Source organism: Pseudorca crassidens, chromosome 6 (assembly GCF_039906515.1).
Source record: "Pseudorca crassidens isolate mPseCra1 chromosome 6, mPseCra1.hap1, whole genome shotgun sequence".
Taxonomy (NCBI): domain Eukaryota; kingdom Metazoa; phylum Chordata; class Mammalia; order Artiodactyla; family Delphinidae; genus Pseudorca; species Pseudorca crassidens.
Genome location: NC_090301.1, coordinates 8,643,805 through 8,660,220, shown reverse-complemented (window position 1 = coordinate 8,660,220; position 16,416 = coordinate 8,643,805). Strand labels below are relative to the sequence as shown.

General features: G+C 37.4%; 1 protein-coding gene across 2 annotated transcripts in view; it reads left to right on the top strand.

Moving 5' to 3' along the window:
- The window catches only part of PSMD1 (proteasome 26S subunit, non-ATPase 1), a 104,326-nt gene that overhangs the window by 68,712 nt on the left and 19,198 nt on the right, over nt 1-16,416 (top strand). For both annotated transcript variants that reach the window (XM_067740251.1, XM_067740253.1), the window contains 2 exons: nt 4,723-4,839; nt 11,991-12,093. In XM_067740251.1, coding sequence (XP_067596352.1) covers nt 4,723-4,839; nt 11,991-12,093 — 220 coding nt within the window. The remainder of the gene's footprint in view (nt 1-4,722; nt 4,840-11,990; nt 12,094-16,416) is intronic.

The window sequence follows — 16,416 nt, the reverse complement described above, 5'->3', positions numbered from 1 at the left end:
CACTTGATCATGGTGTATGATCCTTTTAATGTGTTGTTGGATTCTGTTTGCTAGTATTTTGTTGAGGATTTTTGCATCTATATTCATCAGTGATATTGGTCTGTAATTTTCTTTTTTTGTTGTATCTTTGTCTGGTTTTGGTATCAGGGTGATGGTGGCCTCATAGAATGAGCTTGGGAGTGTTCTTTGCAATTTTCTGGAAGAGTTTGAGAAGGATGGGTGTTAGCTCTTCTCTACATGTTTGATAGAATTCACCTGTGAAGCGATCTGGTCCTGGACTTTTGTTTGTTGGAAGATTTTTACTCACAGTTTCAATTTCATTACTTGTAATTTGTCTGTTCATATTTTCTGTTTCTTCCTGGTTCAGTCTTGGAAGGTTATACCTTTCTACAAATTTTTCCATGTCTTCCAGGTTGTCCATTTTGTTGGCATAGAGTCGCTTGTAGTAGTCTCTCAGGATGCTTTGTATTTCTGCGGTGTCTTTTGTAACTTCTTCTTTTTCATTTCTAATTTTATTGATTTGAGTCCTCTCCCTCCTTTTCTTGATGAGTCTGGCTAATGGTTTATCAATTTTGTTTATCTTCTCAAAGAACCAGCTTTTAGTTTTATTGATCTTTTCTGTTGTTTTCTTTGTTTCTATTTCATTTATTTCTGCTCTGATCTTTATGATTTCTTTCCTTCTGCTAACTTTGCATTTCGTTTGTTCTTCTTTCTCTAGTTCCTTCAAGTGTAAGGTTAGACTGTTTATTTGAGACTTTTCCTGTTTCTTGAGGTAGGCTTGTATAGCTATAAACTTCCCTCTTAGAACTGCTTTTGCTGCATCCCATAGGTTTTGGATTGTCATATTTGTCTCTAGATATGTTTTGATTTCCTCTTTGATTTCTTCAGTGATCTCTTGGTTATTTAGTAACGTATTGTTTAGCCTCCATGTGTTTGTGTTTTTTAGGTTTTTTTCCCTGTAATTGATTTCTAATCTCATAGTGTTGAGGTCAGAAAAGTTGCTTGATATGATTTCAGTTTTCTTAAATTTACTGAGGCTTGTTTTGTGACCCAAGATGTGATCTATCCTGGAGAATGTTCTGTGTGCACTTGAGAAGAAAGTGTAATCTGCTGTTTTTGGATGGAATATCATATAAATATCAATTAAATCTATCTGGTCTATTGTGTCATTTAAAGCTTATGTTTCCTTATTAATTTTCTGTCTGGATGATCTGTCCATTGGTGTAAGTGAGGTGTTAAATTCCTCCACTATTATTGTGTTACTGTTGATTTCCTCTTTTATAGCTGTTAGCAGTTGCCTTATGTATTGAGGTGCTCCTGTGTTGGGTGCATATATATTTATAATTGTTATATCTTCTTCTTGGATTGATCCCTTGATAATTATGTAGTGTCCTTCCTTGTCTCTTGTAACACTGTTTATTTTAGAGTCTATTTTCTCTGATATGAATATTGCTACTCCAGCTTTCTTTTGATTTCCATTTGCATGGAATATCTTTTTCCATCCCCTCACTTTCAGTCTGTATGTGTCCCTAGGTCTGAAATGGGTCTCTTGTAGACAGCATATATATGGGTCTTGTTTTTGTATCCATTCAGAGAGCCTGTATCTTTTGGTTGGAGCTTTTAATCTATTCATGTTTAAGGTAATTATCGATATGTATGTTCCTATTACCATTTTCTCAATTGTTTTGGGTTTGTTTTTGTAGGTCCTTTTCTTCTCTTGTGTTTCCCACTTAAAGAAGTTCCTTTAGCGTTTGTTGTAGAGCTGGTTTGGTGCTGCTGTATTCTTTTAGCTTCTGCTTGTCTTCAAACTGTTGATTTCTCCATTGAATCTGAATGAGATCCTTGCTGGGTAAAGTAATCTTGGTTGTAGGTTCTTCCCTTTCATCACTTGAAATATATCATGCCACTCCCTTCTGGCCTGTAGAGTTTCTGCTGAGAAATCAGCTGTTAGCCTTATGGGAGTTCCCTTGTATGTTATTTGTCATTTTTTCCCTTGTTGCTTTCAGTAATTTTTCTGTCTTTAATTTTTGCCAATTTGATTACTATGTGTCTTGCCATGTTTCTCCTTGGGTTTATTGTGCCTGGGACTCTCTGTGCTTCCTGGGCTTGGGTGGCTATTTCCTTTCCCATGTCAGGGAAGTTTTTGACTATAATCTCTTCGAATATTTTCTCGGGTCCTTTCTCTCTCTCTTCTCCTTCTGGGACCCCTATAATGCGAATGTTGTTGCGTTTAATATTGTCCCAGAGGTCTCTTATGCTGTCTTCATTTCGTTTCATTCTTTTTATTCTGTTCCACAGCAGTGAATTCCACCATTCTGTCTTCCAAGTCACTTATCCGTTCTTCTGCCTCAGTTATTCTGCTATTGATTCCTTCTAGTGTAGTTTTCATTTCAGTTATTGTATTGTTCATCTCTGTTTGTTTGTTCTTTAGTTCTTCTAGGTCTTTGTTAAACATTTCTTGCATCTTCTCGATCTTTGCCTTCATTGTTTTTCTGAGGTCCTGGATCATCTTCACTATCATTATTCTGAGTTCTTTTTCTGGAAGGTTTCCTATCTCCACTTCATTTAGTTGTTTTTCTGGGGTTTTATCTTGTTTTTTTATCTAGTACATAGCCCTCTGCCTTTTCATCTTGTCTCTCTTTCCGTGAATGTGTTTTTTGTTCCACAGGCTTCAGGATTGTAGTTCTTGCTTCTGCTGTCTGCCCTCTGGTGGATGAGGCTGTGTAAGAGGCTTGTGCAAGTTTCCTGATGGGAGGGACTGGTGATGGGCAGAGCTCAGTAAAACTTTAATCAGCTTGTCTGCTGATGGAGGGGTTGGCTTCCCTCCCTGTTGGTTGTTTGGCCTGAGGCGACCCAACACTGGATCCTACCTGACTCTTTGGTGGGGCTAATGGCAGACTCTGGGAGGGCTCACGCCAAGGAGTACTTCCCAGAACTTCTGCTGCCAGTGTCCTTGTCCTTAGGGCGAGACACAGCCACCCCCTGCCTCTGCAGGAGACCCTCCAACACAAGCAGTAGGTCTGGTTCAGTCTCCTATGGGGTCACTGCTCCTTCCCCTGGGTCCCAGTGCGCACACTACTTTTTGTGTGCCCTCCAAGAGTGGAGTCTCTGTTGCCCCCAGTGCTGTTGAAGTCCTGCAACCAAATCCCACTAGCCTTCAAAGTCTGATTCTCTAGGAATTCCTCCTCCCGTTGCCAGACCCCCAGGTTGGGAAGCCTGACGTGGGGCTCAGAACCTTCACTCCAGTGGGTGGACTTCTGTGGTATAAGTGTTCTCCAGTTTGTGAGTCACCCACCCAGCAGTTATGGGATTTGATTTTACTGTGATTGCCCCCCTCCTGCCATCTCATTGTGGTTTCTCCTTTGTCTTTGGATGTGGGGTACCTTTTTTGGTGAGTTCCAGTGTCTTCCTGTCAGTGATCGTTCAGCAGTTAGTTGTGATTCCAGTGCTCTCTCAAGAGGAAGTGAGCGCACATCCTTCTACTCCGCTATCTTGAACCAGTCTCTTGCTCTGATATTTCTTAAGTAAATAAATCAACGTGAAAGGAAATCTGAAGTCATTCCCCCACTCCCCCCAAAAAAGGATTCAATTTATTCTTCCTTTACTTGGCTTTGGAACAAAGGACATTTGAGAAATGACATACTGTATTAAATTAAGTTTGATAATCATATAAAATAATTGCTTTGTTCCTCCAAATTTATACCTACCTAAGGATCTTGTAAGGGGTACTGAACAAAGGTCCTGCAGGGTGTGTAATAGAAATTATATGGAGCAAAAGAGTTCTTGGTCAAATACAATGAACAGATGCTGGGCTATGCAAAGGTCTAGTAGTTTCTTTAATAAGGTTTCTTGAACCTTTTGTTATGATATGTACACTCCTGGAGCCCTTGGTGTGCTAGATACGTTTTTGAATCGCAAGAGGGGGTGATATACAGTATGCAGGCGCTCCCAAACTTATTTAATCAAGGAATCCTGTTTTCATAGAACTGGTATTCTGAAGAATATGATATTGGGGATATCCTGGTAAACATTTTGGAAAATCCCACCATATGTGGGAAGTGTAACCATGGAATCATTTCTAGTCCTATTTGACTTAATTTGTGTTGCCATTCTCCTAGCAGGTAAAATCTTTTTTGTTTTGGGAGTTTTGTTTCTCTTTGTTTTTTGTTTGTTTCAATTTACATTCGATTTATTTAATTTTTTAAATTAGATTTTGTAAAATCATCTTAAGATATTATCTTACTCTAGTATTTGAAGGAAGTTGGATACTTAGAGTCAGACTGGCCTGAGTTTGCTACACTTATGTGATTTTTGGCAATTTACTTTACCTAACTCTGTTTCTTTGTTTTTAAAGATTGTTTTGTATTGCTGTTATTGTTGTTTTAGGATGAAGAGGATTAAATGGATAATATATATAAAATACCTCCCACTGCACCTGGAAAATAATAGGTGTTTATCAAACATTAATCTCATTTTTTCTACTTTCTTTTTTATCTCTTTTACCCCAAGACAGGAGCACTTGTGTTGTAAGCTTCCTTTTCACTTACCATCAATTATATTGAAACTTAAAGCATACTCAGTTTTGACTGTTGCATCCAAGTTGTCTTAAATTAACTTGTGATTACAATGTTAGATGAAAATATTGACTTAGAAAGACAGTAACTAATCTGAAAATTTAGCTATATAAACTTTATTAAAAGTTTTTTTTGTTAATGCTTTCAGGAAGCAATTAATTTGCTAGAACCAATGACAAATGACCCTGTGAACTATGTGAGGCAAGGAGCTCTCATAGCTTCGGCTCTCATCATGATCCAGCAGACTGAAATCACTTGTCCCAAGGTGAGCAAACAAAAAAATTCTCTAGAAGAGAGCTGGTTCAGGCTTTTCTTTGGTAGCTTATCTTCTTTTGAGAACATTTCTACCTCAAATATGGTGTACACTGAACTCACAGAAAGTAAAGAGGTAGGAGAATAGGAGAACTTTAATTATATAGTACTCTTTGATTGCATTTTTTATAAATTTATGGTCACTTTGTTAATTTTGTTATATAGCCATACTTGAAAAATTAGAACTCATGGGTTGACAAAATCATAAAAATCAACTTGAATTTTTGCCTCCTGCTGTGCTTTTAAAATTTATTCAGTAGGATAACTTGTTCCTGTGATACAAGATGCAAACTAAGTGGTCTGTGATTTTTTTTGATCCATCCTTCTGAGGTAATAAAAACTTTATATAATATATACAATCTCAGTTTAGAAATGAGTACATCCAGATTCTCTGTTAGAATGTCATTGCCGTCATTGGAGATCCCTTGGGCAGGGTTTCAAATGGCTCCAGGAAGGCTTTCTTTCTTCTTTGACCCACATCTGTCCACAGAAACACTATTGCATTTTTTGCCCTTCTTGTAGGTAGGAGTATAATTGGCTCTCAGTGCACCTTTGCCTGCCTCTCCCTCTCTCTCCCCCTCTCTCTCTCATTGCTTGTGCCTCAGTCAGTAGCTAATGCCTCATAACTCATGTGTCAGATGTCAGTGCACAATGACCACTGATCATACTAGGCTCACCACATGCTCACCACATGGTCTCTCTGAAGCCCATCTCTAGGCTTAGTGTTAGTGGGAAAGACTTAAAGCCCAGTTTTCCCCGTAGAGAAATCCTTTTCACATATCCTTCTATTGATACAATCAAGTCCTCATATATACCTTGTGGATGGCCCCCTAACAGATTTTGAGGCATCTGTTTTAAAATTTCCTCATGTTAGTCTCTCAGACCTCATTTCAGACTTCGGTAACTAATGTATCTTGGCACCTCACCCAGAACTTCTCATTTTGTTGAGAAACAGAAAGTGCATAAATCTTATTACATATACTAAAAATTACCATGTGTGACATGTTTAATAGATGTATATAGTTTATGCAGTAATTTCAGATCTTTAATTCTTAATTTAAAGTTAGGGCATTTAACAACCTTGTATAATTCTGCTCCTATATAAGAAACAGTCAAAGAAATTGACAACAGAAAAAGCCACTGGTATACTGTCTTCTGCCTCATTAAGCAGATTCATTTTTAGCAAAGTATCAATAGATAGACTGGGGAGGAGGAGAAAAAAAATTTCAGAACTCATTGATTATTCTGTGGAGCTTTAATAGATTTCCTTTTCTGAGCAGTTGCTATCATTTTTGTTGTCCTTTTTTTTTTTTTTTAATCCAGTCCTACTCTCTCCTAAAATCACTTTTAAGACTTATAAAAATTGGATTATTGCAAAAATAGAATCAAACTTCTCATCCTCTTTTAATAATACATTATTTAATATATTGTATCTTCTAGAATATAAACATCTTTTCAAGCAGACCACATTTCTTTTTGGTTTTTGTTTTTAAATAGACCAGTTATGAGTAGCTTTTGCATCTTTTATTTCTACTTTTGATCTTCTGTTGAGCTTTATCAGCTGGAGGTTATCCAACTGAGTAATGTCATTAAAGAGGGAAGTTTGACCATGGAATGCACGTCCCCTAACAGTAATATATAGATATTTATTCACTTTGACCTCGCATGTTGCTTTCTTGTTATGTGTATTGTGAATATGACAAATGTTTTCCCATCTTCCCATCCTCTGCTATAGGATTTCATTGATTTTATAACCATAAGCTCTGTACCAACAATGGCAGAGTACTTTGTAATGGGGGTGGGGTTAGGTTAGGGTAGGCTGTATAGTTTCAAAAACCTTTCAACTATTTATTCTAATAAATAAAACTTTTTCATATTTAGAAAATGTAAAAAATACAGCAATTTAAATAATTAGTATTTTGTAATCATTCCATAAATTTTGTTGAATGAAGTCTTAGCTGATGTGAATATGTGGTGTACACTTGCGTCTTCACATTGTATCAGAATCTTGGGTATTGATAAGAATGTTAAAATGCAGTTATAGCTGCTAGGCTGTGCCATTAATATAAACTCAATGGGGAAAGTTAAATGTGTACCCCAGTGACTACAAAAGCGAAAGTGTATACAACAGATGTTCTTTCTGGAAACACTATCCCTTAGAGTAAAATGTTACTCACTTCATGAATCCTTAAACTTTAAGTTCTGTTTCATCGTTTTCTGCTCTTAAGCATGTGATCAAGAGCTTTGTAGGCTATATATAGTTTATATCTTTCTCTTACCTGATAATTGCGAAGAAGGCAACATTGATATTCTGGGAATTCCCTGGCGGTCCAGTGGTTGGGACTTCGTACTTCCACTGCAGGGGGCATGGGTTCAGTGCCTGCTCCGGGAACTAAGATCCTGCAAGCCACGTGGCGTGGCCAAAATTTAAAAAATTGATATTCTTTTGGGGTGGTATGTGATATTGCTGAAAAGAAAAAGCTGTTAACAAGCTTGAAGAGAAGTAAGTTCTCAGGGCTACAGAGTCCTAGTCACAAGGTTACAAACCAGTCCATGAAAATGCCTTGAAATCAAAGATCAAGTGTTAATTTCATCAAGACTATAACCCCCTCCTCAAAGGAATACAGAAGGGACATTTCTCAGATATTTTGTGAGATTTTTAATGGAAATTTCCAAAGGAAATGTTTTTTATGCAGTCATGATCTACCTCACATCCTTTTACAGAATGCTGTCTAAACTCTAAGCTCTACACATTGTGATCTTAGCTTAACTAACTCCAGTACATCTTTGCTTTTCTTCTGCCAGTTTCTTGCTCACTCACTCTCACAAACATAGACCCCAGAACATACATACACCCTTGGGTGATTACAAACCCAATTTAGAAGGCTCTTAGACCAGAGATTCAGAACCATTTAACTAGAATACTGTTCTTTTATGGGTCCTTGGAGTTATTTTGTCTCCAGAACCCAACTCTTTATGAAGGATCTATCTTCTGTTTTTCTTATTAAGTGAATTCCACTGTTAGCAGTTATTTGAACATGTATATAACAAGTATCATATATAGAATCAGATAAAAATATTAAAGTGTAAGAATGGGATCCTGTGCTCCTCCTTGCCTAATATCATCTAGCCTGAGGCCTATTACAAGGAAGCTTCTCCCACCACTGGCATGTACCCTTTTTGGAAGTAGGATCATATTTGGCCAAGTTTGATCAGCTTTTGCAGTTTTAAAATAAATCAGCATGAACGTTTATATTATAAGGTTTTATTTTACAGCATAACACATTTTTAAATAGTAATTTGTATTACCATACTGTTGCCTTAAGTAAGACAGGGATTTGGACCCTAAAAGTGTTGGTGATAATATAAAGAAAAGGCACAACCAACTACCATGAACAAAATAATACTAATAAGATTGAGGAGGGAGCTGAAAACATCACTTGGGATATTGATAGTGGGAAAATCATGATAGCATTGCCAGGAATCTTGAAAAAGAATAAAGATAATTTTCACATTAGGCATGTTAAGTTTGAGATTATAGCAAGTCAGTTGGATTTAAGATGAGAGCATAGGAAAAAAAACAGAACTAAAGAAAGAGATGGGAGCTAGCCCAGATAAATTATATAAGTTCATGGCCTTTATCTGCAATTCTAATTTACAGAAAGGTCTGAAAACTAAGAGTTTTGTCTGTCTTTAAGGACTCGTTTGGCTGTAAAATCTGAGCCAGTATGAACTCATTTATAGCCTTTATCCCATTTAGTAAACATTCATTTTGCTGCTTCAGAAATATTAATTTGGTTGATTACGGGATATTACCCCCACGCTCCACTGAGCATATTGCATAACTTATGGTGTGTGCACCATGTCACCTTTCTAAATTCTGAATTCCAAAATTCTTCGGGCCTCAGTGAGTTCATGGAAGGAATTATATACCTAGTTGAAGTCATAAGAGCTAATGTAATGTCATAGAAAGAGAAGAGGGGAAAAAAAACCTCTAAAACTGATCCCTGATGTACAGCTTCATTTCTATATCCAGGAAAACAGGAAAAAAAAAAAAAAAAACAGGAAGAGACACACCTAGGTGATAAGTAACCACAGAAAAGACGTTTATGGAACTTTATGCCCTTCTCCCATCCTTTATTTTTCTCGCTGACATAGAAGTATGGGTTTTGTTTTTTTCCAACAGTATAAGGTGTACAGAGTTAAAAACATGATGAGTGTTTTAAATGCAGGATTTGGAGAAGGTAGATTTTAGATAATCAGGCACAGCAGAAGGCATGGGTCACGGCATTGTCTGAAATTTAATTGTCTTTTCTGTGAGATTATCATAATATAAAATGGGAAATTAATATGATTTTCTCCTACAAATTCTAATTTGTTTTATGTGGGGGCCATACTATTCATAGCGATGAAATTGAGTCAGAAAATCATGATCCTTAGCCATGACTGCAATAAATTGTTTGTAATCACAAGCAAGCCAGTCATTTTACCTATCTTGGTTCCATTTTTCACATCTGTAAATTAGGCAGAGTAGACCAGATGGGCTCAAAGTCGCCTTCCAAATAAGATACTATCCTAACCTAATATAATAATTCTTTATGAAGAATCGTAATAATGAAAATTAAGTTACTGCTGCATAAGTAATAAAATGTGAGGAAAAATTTTTAAGTGATGAACAAAAACTAGCTTTTTTAAAGTACTAGTCTACTTAATATTGATTGGATAAACCCGTTATGTATTTGCATTGATTTTTTTTATTCCATCTTTTAGTTTCACCAAATGTCCTGTTGTTTGGGATGTGGTTTTATATTTAAGTTCTTCCTTATAATGTACATACAGTGCTTTGTCCAACGTTTCTTTTTGTAAGTTCATGTAAACTTAGCACATAAAATTTCCATCCTATATAAGGTAATATAAGTGTTCATGTAAAATAAGTTAAGAATCAAAGGAATTTGACTTGTTGAACCAGAGTAAAATCATCAAACCTTAGGATTTTTAAAACTAGAAGGGAATTTTGTGATGATCTCATCGTGCAGGGTTTTATAGTTAGAGAAAGTAAGATGTAAAGAAGTGAGTGGATTGCTAATGGTCATATGCTGGGTAGTGGCAGAGTTAGTTCATTGTTTTCGCTATCACATTCTGTCGTTGCCTATGAATAAATAAGTGAGAACCATTTTAAGGAATATCATTTTGATAGCAGTATTTAGGTTGCAGAGAGGATAGTCATGGAGGACTGGTAGGACTCTGCTCTGATATGGTAAGACAGCCATGCTTACTGAATCATAAAATGCCTTTTGCACATTACTTTTACACATTACTTTACATATGTATTACTTCATATAGTCCTTACAGCAGCCGAAGAAACTGAGACTCAGAAAAGCCAAGTAACTTACCCAAACAGCTTATTAGAGCAGAGGTGTTTATAAGCCAGTGTTGTCTGACCCTATGTTACTCTGCGCTGTATCACAGTGTGGCCTCCCCGACCAAGATAGATGAAAAGGGTAAGAGATTCTGAAAGAATATGTAATGCAGATAAAATCATTATATTGGGAAACTCAAATTCAATATTTTCTGCCTTTGGCAGATTTGGGGAGCTCTGGTGATCATGTGCTTCTTGAACAAGCCGACTCCTTTCTGGGTGCTTACCATTTGAAAAGCACTTGGTGGGAAAATAGAGAAGTGTAAGACATGGAGGAAGCATAAAATATTTCCCTTATTGTCACCCAAAAATCAGATATTTTGATGAGAACATATATTTTATAAATATTATTTTCTAATTATAAAAGTAATATATGTTAATTTTAGAAAATACAGAAAATAATAAAGAAGCGAACAAAAATTACCAGTAATCCCTCCCTGAATGAGTCAGCATATATTCCATTTTGCTGTGTTCTTTTTTTTTAAGATTTTTTTTTCCCTTTTTGTTTTTAATTAATTTTATTTTTGGCTGCATTGGGTCTTCATTGCTGCGCGCGGGCTTTCTCTAGTTGCAGCGAGTGGGGGCTACTCTTCCTTGGCGTGCACAGGCTTCTCACTGCGGTGGCTTCTCGTTGCGGAGCACGGGCTCTAGAGTGCAGGCTCAGTAGTTGTGGCTCGCAAGCTCTAGAGCACAGGCTCAGTAGTTGAGACACACAGGCTTAGTTGCTCCACGGCACGCGGGATCTTCGTGGACCAGGGATCCAACCCGTGTCCCCTGCATTGGCAGGCGGATTCTTAACCACTGCGCCACCAGGGAAGTCCCTTGATGTATTCTTTTGGTAAGAGTAATTATTGTGATGTGTCCTCTGAAAATTGATGTGTAAGCATAATGAAAATCTTTATTGTATATGTGAATATAAATCCAAAATATGCCTCACACAGCTGCAGTGAAAGGTAGTTTGTTGTAAGGTAGAATTGAAGGACTGTGCCGATGAGGAAATCTGGAGGTTGGTGGTGAGCAGAAGAGGTGTAATTCAGAGTTCACTGAACGCCTTAGTGTTCACTTGAACTGTTTAAGCCTGCTGACTAACAGTGGTACAATATGAAATCACACTCAGCATTCCCCCGAGTCTGAATCATCCACTGTGGAATGAGGATTGAAAACAGAGCTGGTGCTCCCATACCAGAAAAGTCATGACATCCATGATTTCAACCATGGGACTGTTCTGCCTTCAAATCCGGTCCAGAACCCTCTCTTTTTTTTTTTTTTAATAAATTTATTTATTTATTTTTGGTTGTGTTGGGTCTTCGTTTCTGTGCGAGGGCTTTCTCTAGTTGCGCAAGCGGGGGCCACTCATCATCGCGGTGTGCGGGCCTCTCACTATTGCAGCCTCTCCTGTTGTGGAGCACAGGCTCTAGGTGCGCAGGCCCAGTAGTTGTGGCTCACGTGCTTAGTTGCTCCGTGGCATGTGGGATCTTCCCAGACCAGGGCTCGAACCCGTGTCCCCTGCATTGGCAGGCAGATTCTCAAACACTGCGCCATCAGGGAAGCCCAGAATGCTCTCTTTTTGAATGTTGTGAATCAGAACTCAGGTTTCATTGCCATTTGAGCAGTCTATTCCCCGCTCGAAAATGACACAGCAAGTGAATAGAACTAGACTATAATTGTTTTTCTTGTTCCTTCAGGTGAATCAGTTCAGACAGCTGTATTCGAAAGTCATCAATGATAAACACGATGATGTCATGGCCAAGTTTGGCGCTATTCTGGCCCAGGGCATACTGGATGCAGGTAAATGTTTTTAAATCTTCCATATTAATTTGTCTGTTTAAACTAAATCTAATGAAATATATGTTCTAACTATATGACAATGTAGAAACGGAGTCTGGGACAAATTACTCCTGGAGAAAATTTGGAGCCTGTAGTTCATAGAAATAATTTAGTAGAGTTAAGACTGCAGACTATTACGGTTTGAATCCCAGCCCCTTTACAGTACTAGCTATATTTCCCCTCTTTATGTCTGTTTTCTTGTTTCGTAAGGTCTACCTCATAGTGTTGGTGGATTAAAAATACATGTAAAGCAACTAAAACAGTCCCAGTCACTTAGTAAAGTGCTCAGTGAGTGTTGGCTGATTTCTTTTCCTTTAATTTTCTTAATATATATCAGTTTTAAACAGTTTGACATTGGAATTTTTTTGAGGAAAAAATTAGGTTTTAGACAAACTCTAGCAGCTAAATCATCCTAAAATAAGATACATGGAATATTTGCCTAGTAAATGCATAGCACACTGTACCAACTGGCTCCTGACTTCACATTCTTCACCACTACACTATGGTTTATTTAGAAAGAGATGGGCTACCCTTTCAAGATAGAATGGTGGGGCTTCCCTGGTGGCGGAGTGGTTGAGAGTCCGCCTGCCGATGCAGGGGACACGGGTTCGTGCCCCGGTCCGGGAAGATCCCACATGCTGCGGAGCGGCTGGGCCCGTGAGCCATGGCCGCTGAGCCTGTGCTCCGCAATGGGAGAGGCCACAACAGTGAGAGGCCCGCGTAACGCAAAAAGAAAAAAAAAAAAGATAGAATGGTGTGCTTTAGTACCTTGGACTTGGGGTTCATTCAGCCTATTCTTTAACTGTTATTACTGGTGATATCTCACTCAGTAGGGTAGAAGGGAGGAAGCATAACTATTTCATTCAAGTGTGAGATTCTTTTTCTAACTGTACCCTAGGCATGTAGAATATAATCTTTTTCATTAATCTTTGCTAATTTGGAAGGTAAAACGATAGTATCTCAAGGTTTTCATAGTAATTCTATTACTAGATGAGCTTTTCTAAAACTTGTTGGTTATCTTAATTTCTTCTAATAAAAACACTGTTAGCCATATTTATTGCAAATATTCTTTTATTGGTCAACTAGAAATGTGTTTATATTTCTAGTGAAGGAAATCAGAGAAAGAAGCTGAAGTTTTTGATATTGTAAGTTTTTTTTGTTAACCTTGTCAGGTTTTGTACTTAGAGTATTTTTAGTCATATTAAGATTTTCAGCATCCTTATTTTTTAATTTTAGGTAATCTCCCTTATATATAAGGCTTTTTAAAAAAATCTGTCTCCTTTCTAATTTGATTATATTATCTTTTTCTTAATTAGATTTGCTAGAGATTTCTCTTTTTGTTTATATGCTATTGCTAATCTTTTTTTCCCCTAAATTCTTTATTTTTGCTTGACTCTTATTTGCTTTTTCGTTCTTAGAATGTTGGTGCTGTTTTCTAAATTTTTTTTAATTAATTAATTTATTTATTTTGGCTGAGCTGGGTCTTAGTTGCAGCACGCAGGATCTTCATTGCAGCATGTGGGATCTTTAGTTGTGGCATGCGAACTCTTAGTTGTGGCATGCATGTGGGATCTAGTTCCCTGACCAGGGATCAAACCCGGGCCCCCTGCATTGGGAGCGTGGAGTCTTAGCCACTGGACCACCAGGGAAGTCCTTGTTTTCTAAATTTTTGAGGCAAATACCCTTCTCTTTTAATCCATTTGTCTAGTAAAGTTTGTTCTGTTTTAATTTTCCAAGAAGTTGAGAGTTTTCTGCTTAAATTTTTAGTGTTTAACGTACAATTTATATTTTTCTCTCTTTTTAATTTAAAGATAGTTCGTTGCAGCTGTATATAAATAAGGACAGTATTCTATAGATACTTTAGATGAAGTAAACCATTTCAGTTCTTGATGGTATTCTCTCCCATGTATAAATGATACAGACATTGACATGCCATAGTTTCTCCTTTCTCATTCTTTGCCACCTTCCAAAATTTTTATGTTTACATTGTCATAGCTCGTAACATTTACATACTCTTGTGAAATCATAATTCTCACAGTTTAGTCTTAGTTTCTTATTTAAAGGGATTCAGTGCTCACCACCATTTCTTTTATTGCTGTTTCTTTTTCCAAGGTATCTATACTAAGACTTAACCCTTAACTGACTGGATTTTGTCAGTCTCTAGTTTACATTCGGGTTCACTCTCTATGGGTTTTGATAGATGCGTAATGATATGTATCCACCTTTACAGTATCATACAGAATACTTTCACTGCCTTAAAAATCCTCTGTGCTCTACATTTGCATCCCTCCCTCCCTCCCCACCCCCGCACCCCCAGTCCCCGGGCAACCACTGATCTTTCTGCTGTCTCTATAGCTTTAGTTTTTCCTTTTCCAGAATGTTATATAGTTGGAATCATACAGTATGTAACCTTTTCAGATTGGCTACTTTTGGTAACTGGTTTTTAAATAGGATTTAGAAGTAACATTTTACTACTCCATAATCTTTTATGTTTTCTTTTAGCTGCTAGTTTTTGAAGTTTGTGGTTTTAGGCTTCAACCCTTTACTCATTCTTTAGTACTACTAAATTAGAGTCATTTGTTACGAAATTGGGGAGAGAATAATTCTTTGTTTTAGCTTTATTCTGCCATCTTTACTAGAAGTCCTCTCTCTGGTTTCCCCTCCTTCCTCTTTGAGCCCTTCGCTCCTTCCATTTTTTTTGGGGGAGTGTCTGTTTGATCTGTGGTGAACCAATCAAGTTTTGATGCTTCTTTCCATTTCTCTTTTTAGTGTCATTAAGTACATGAAAGTCGTGCACTGCCATATTTGCTATTAGGAGCATAAGATTATTTTCTTACCCTTTTTCACTTTGCTAATATCCTTTCTTCCTGGAAAACATTTCTGCAACTGCATTAGAAAAAATTTTAGTCCTGTAATTTCTCTCTCAGAAGTGAATGGTAGTAGAGAAAATCTGGAGAGGGCAACTTCAAAGGAGTGAGTAAAGTTTATGAGAACTCACTCAATGATTTGGTTTCTTCAAGGAGAAAAGCTGAAGATTAAGAAAGTTTATGGTGAAGTTTGTAAAACTGTGCAAACACTATCAACAGAATAAACTTGCCCTTGTTTCATATTAAATCTCAAACTATTAGAACTAAAGGCTAGTTTAGTTTCTAAGTCTGAAGAAGATAGGTTTCATTGAAATAAAAGAAAATTCAGCTTCAAAACTTAGATCAAATATCACATTCTCTAGGAAGCCTTTCCCCCCTCTTCTACTGTATTCAGCCTCCACCATGTAGGTGGGCCTAGTACCCAGTTATACCTAACATAATACTTTTGTGCCTTATTTTAATTATCTAATTATCTGTCTTCACTAGATTGGAGGCTCCTTGGAATCTTTTTCAGTATTTCAAAATTTTTAATATATTGTAAGCATTCTGTGAATGTAGGGTTTAGAATAGGGAAGAATATAAGTAGACAGTAAAAGTATAACTCATTCCTGTTGGAAAAACACAATTAAAGTATACCTGATTTATTTCTAGGTAAAATCTTAAATGAAATATCTGTAGAGGGAGTATTAAGAAAATCTAGGTTATTTGGTTGAACAGTAGAACGCTGATTCTTATAAAAAATGCTTTTTGGCTTAGTAAAAGTTAGTACTCACTTCCTAACTCCAAGCAAAACATGAAGGCAGGACTTCCCTGGTGGCGCAGTGGTTAAGAATCGGCCCGCCAATGCAGGGGACACGGGTTCAAGCCCTGGTCCGGGGAAATCCCACATGCCACAGAGCAACTAAACCCGTGAGCCACAACTACTGAGCCCACGTGTGACAACTGCTGAAGCCCATGCACCTAGAGCCCGTGCTCCGCAACACGAGAAGCCACCGCAATGAGAAGCCTGCACACCACAACAAAGAGTAGCCCCCACTCACCGCAACTAGAGAAAGCCTTTGCATAGCAACAAAGACCCAACACAGCCATAAATAAATACATAAAAAACATGAAGGTGTCTGTGTGATACTGAGATGAAGAGAAGTGAAATGTGAGCAATGGAAATCCAGAATTGGAATTCATATTAGGATGGTGACTAGGCACAAACAAGCCTTATTTTTATGGGCTATATTATATAAACTAAAAGATTCGTGTCTCAAAGTTCTGGGGTCCAACACTGACACTGTTACTATAGGCCAGAGGCTGCAACACAACAGCCCATGGGCCATACCTGCCTTAAATACGTTTTTGCCTGCCTAGCAAAATTTGCAAAATTTTGTCCGAAATCCAGATTCAAGTGTACTCTTAAAAACAAAAT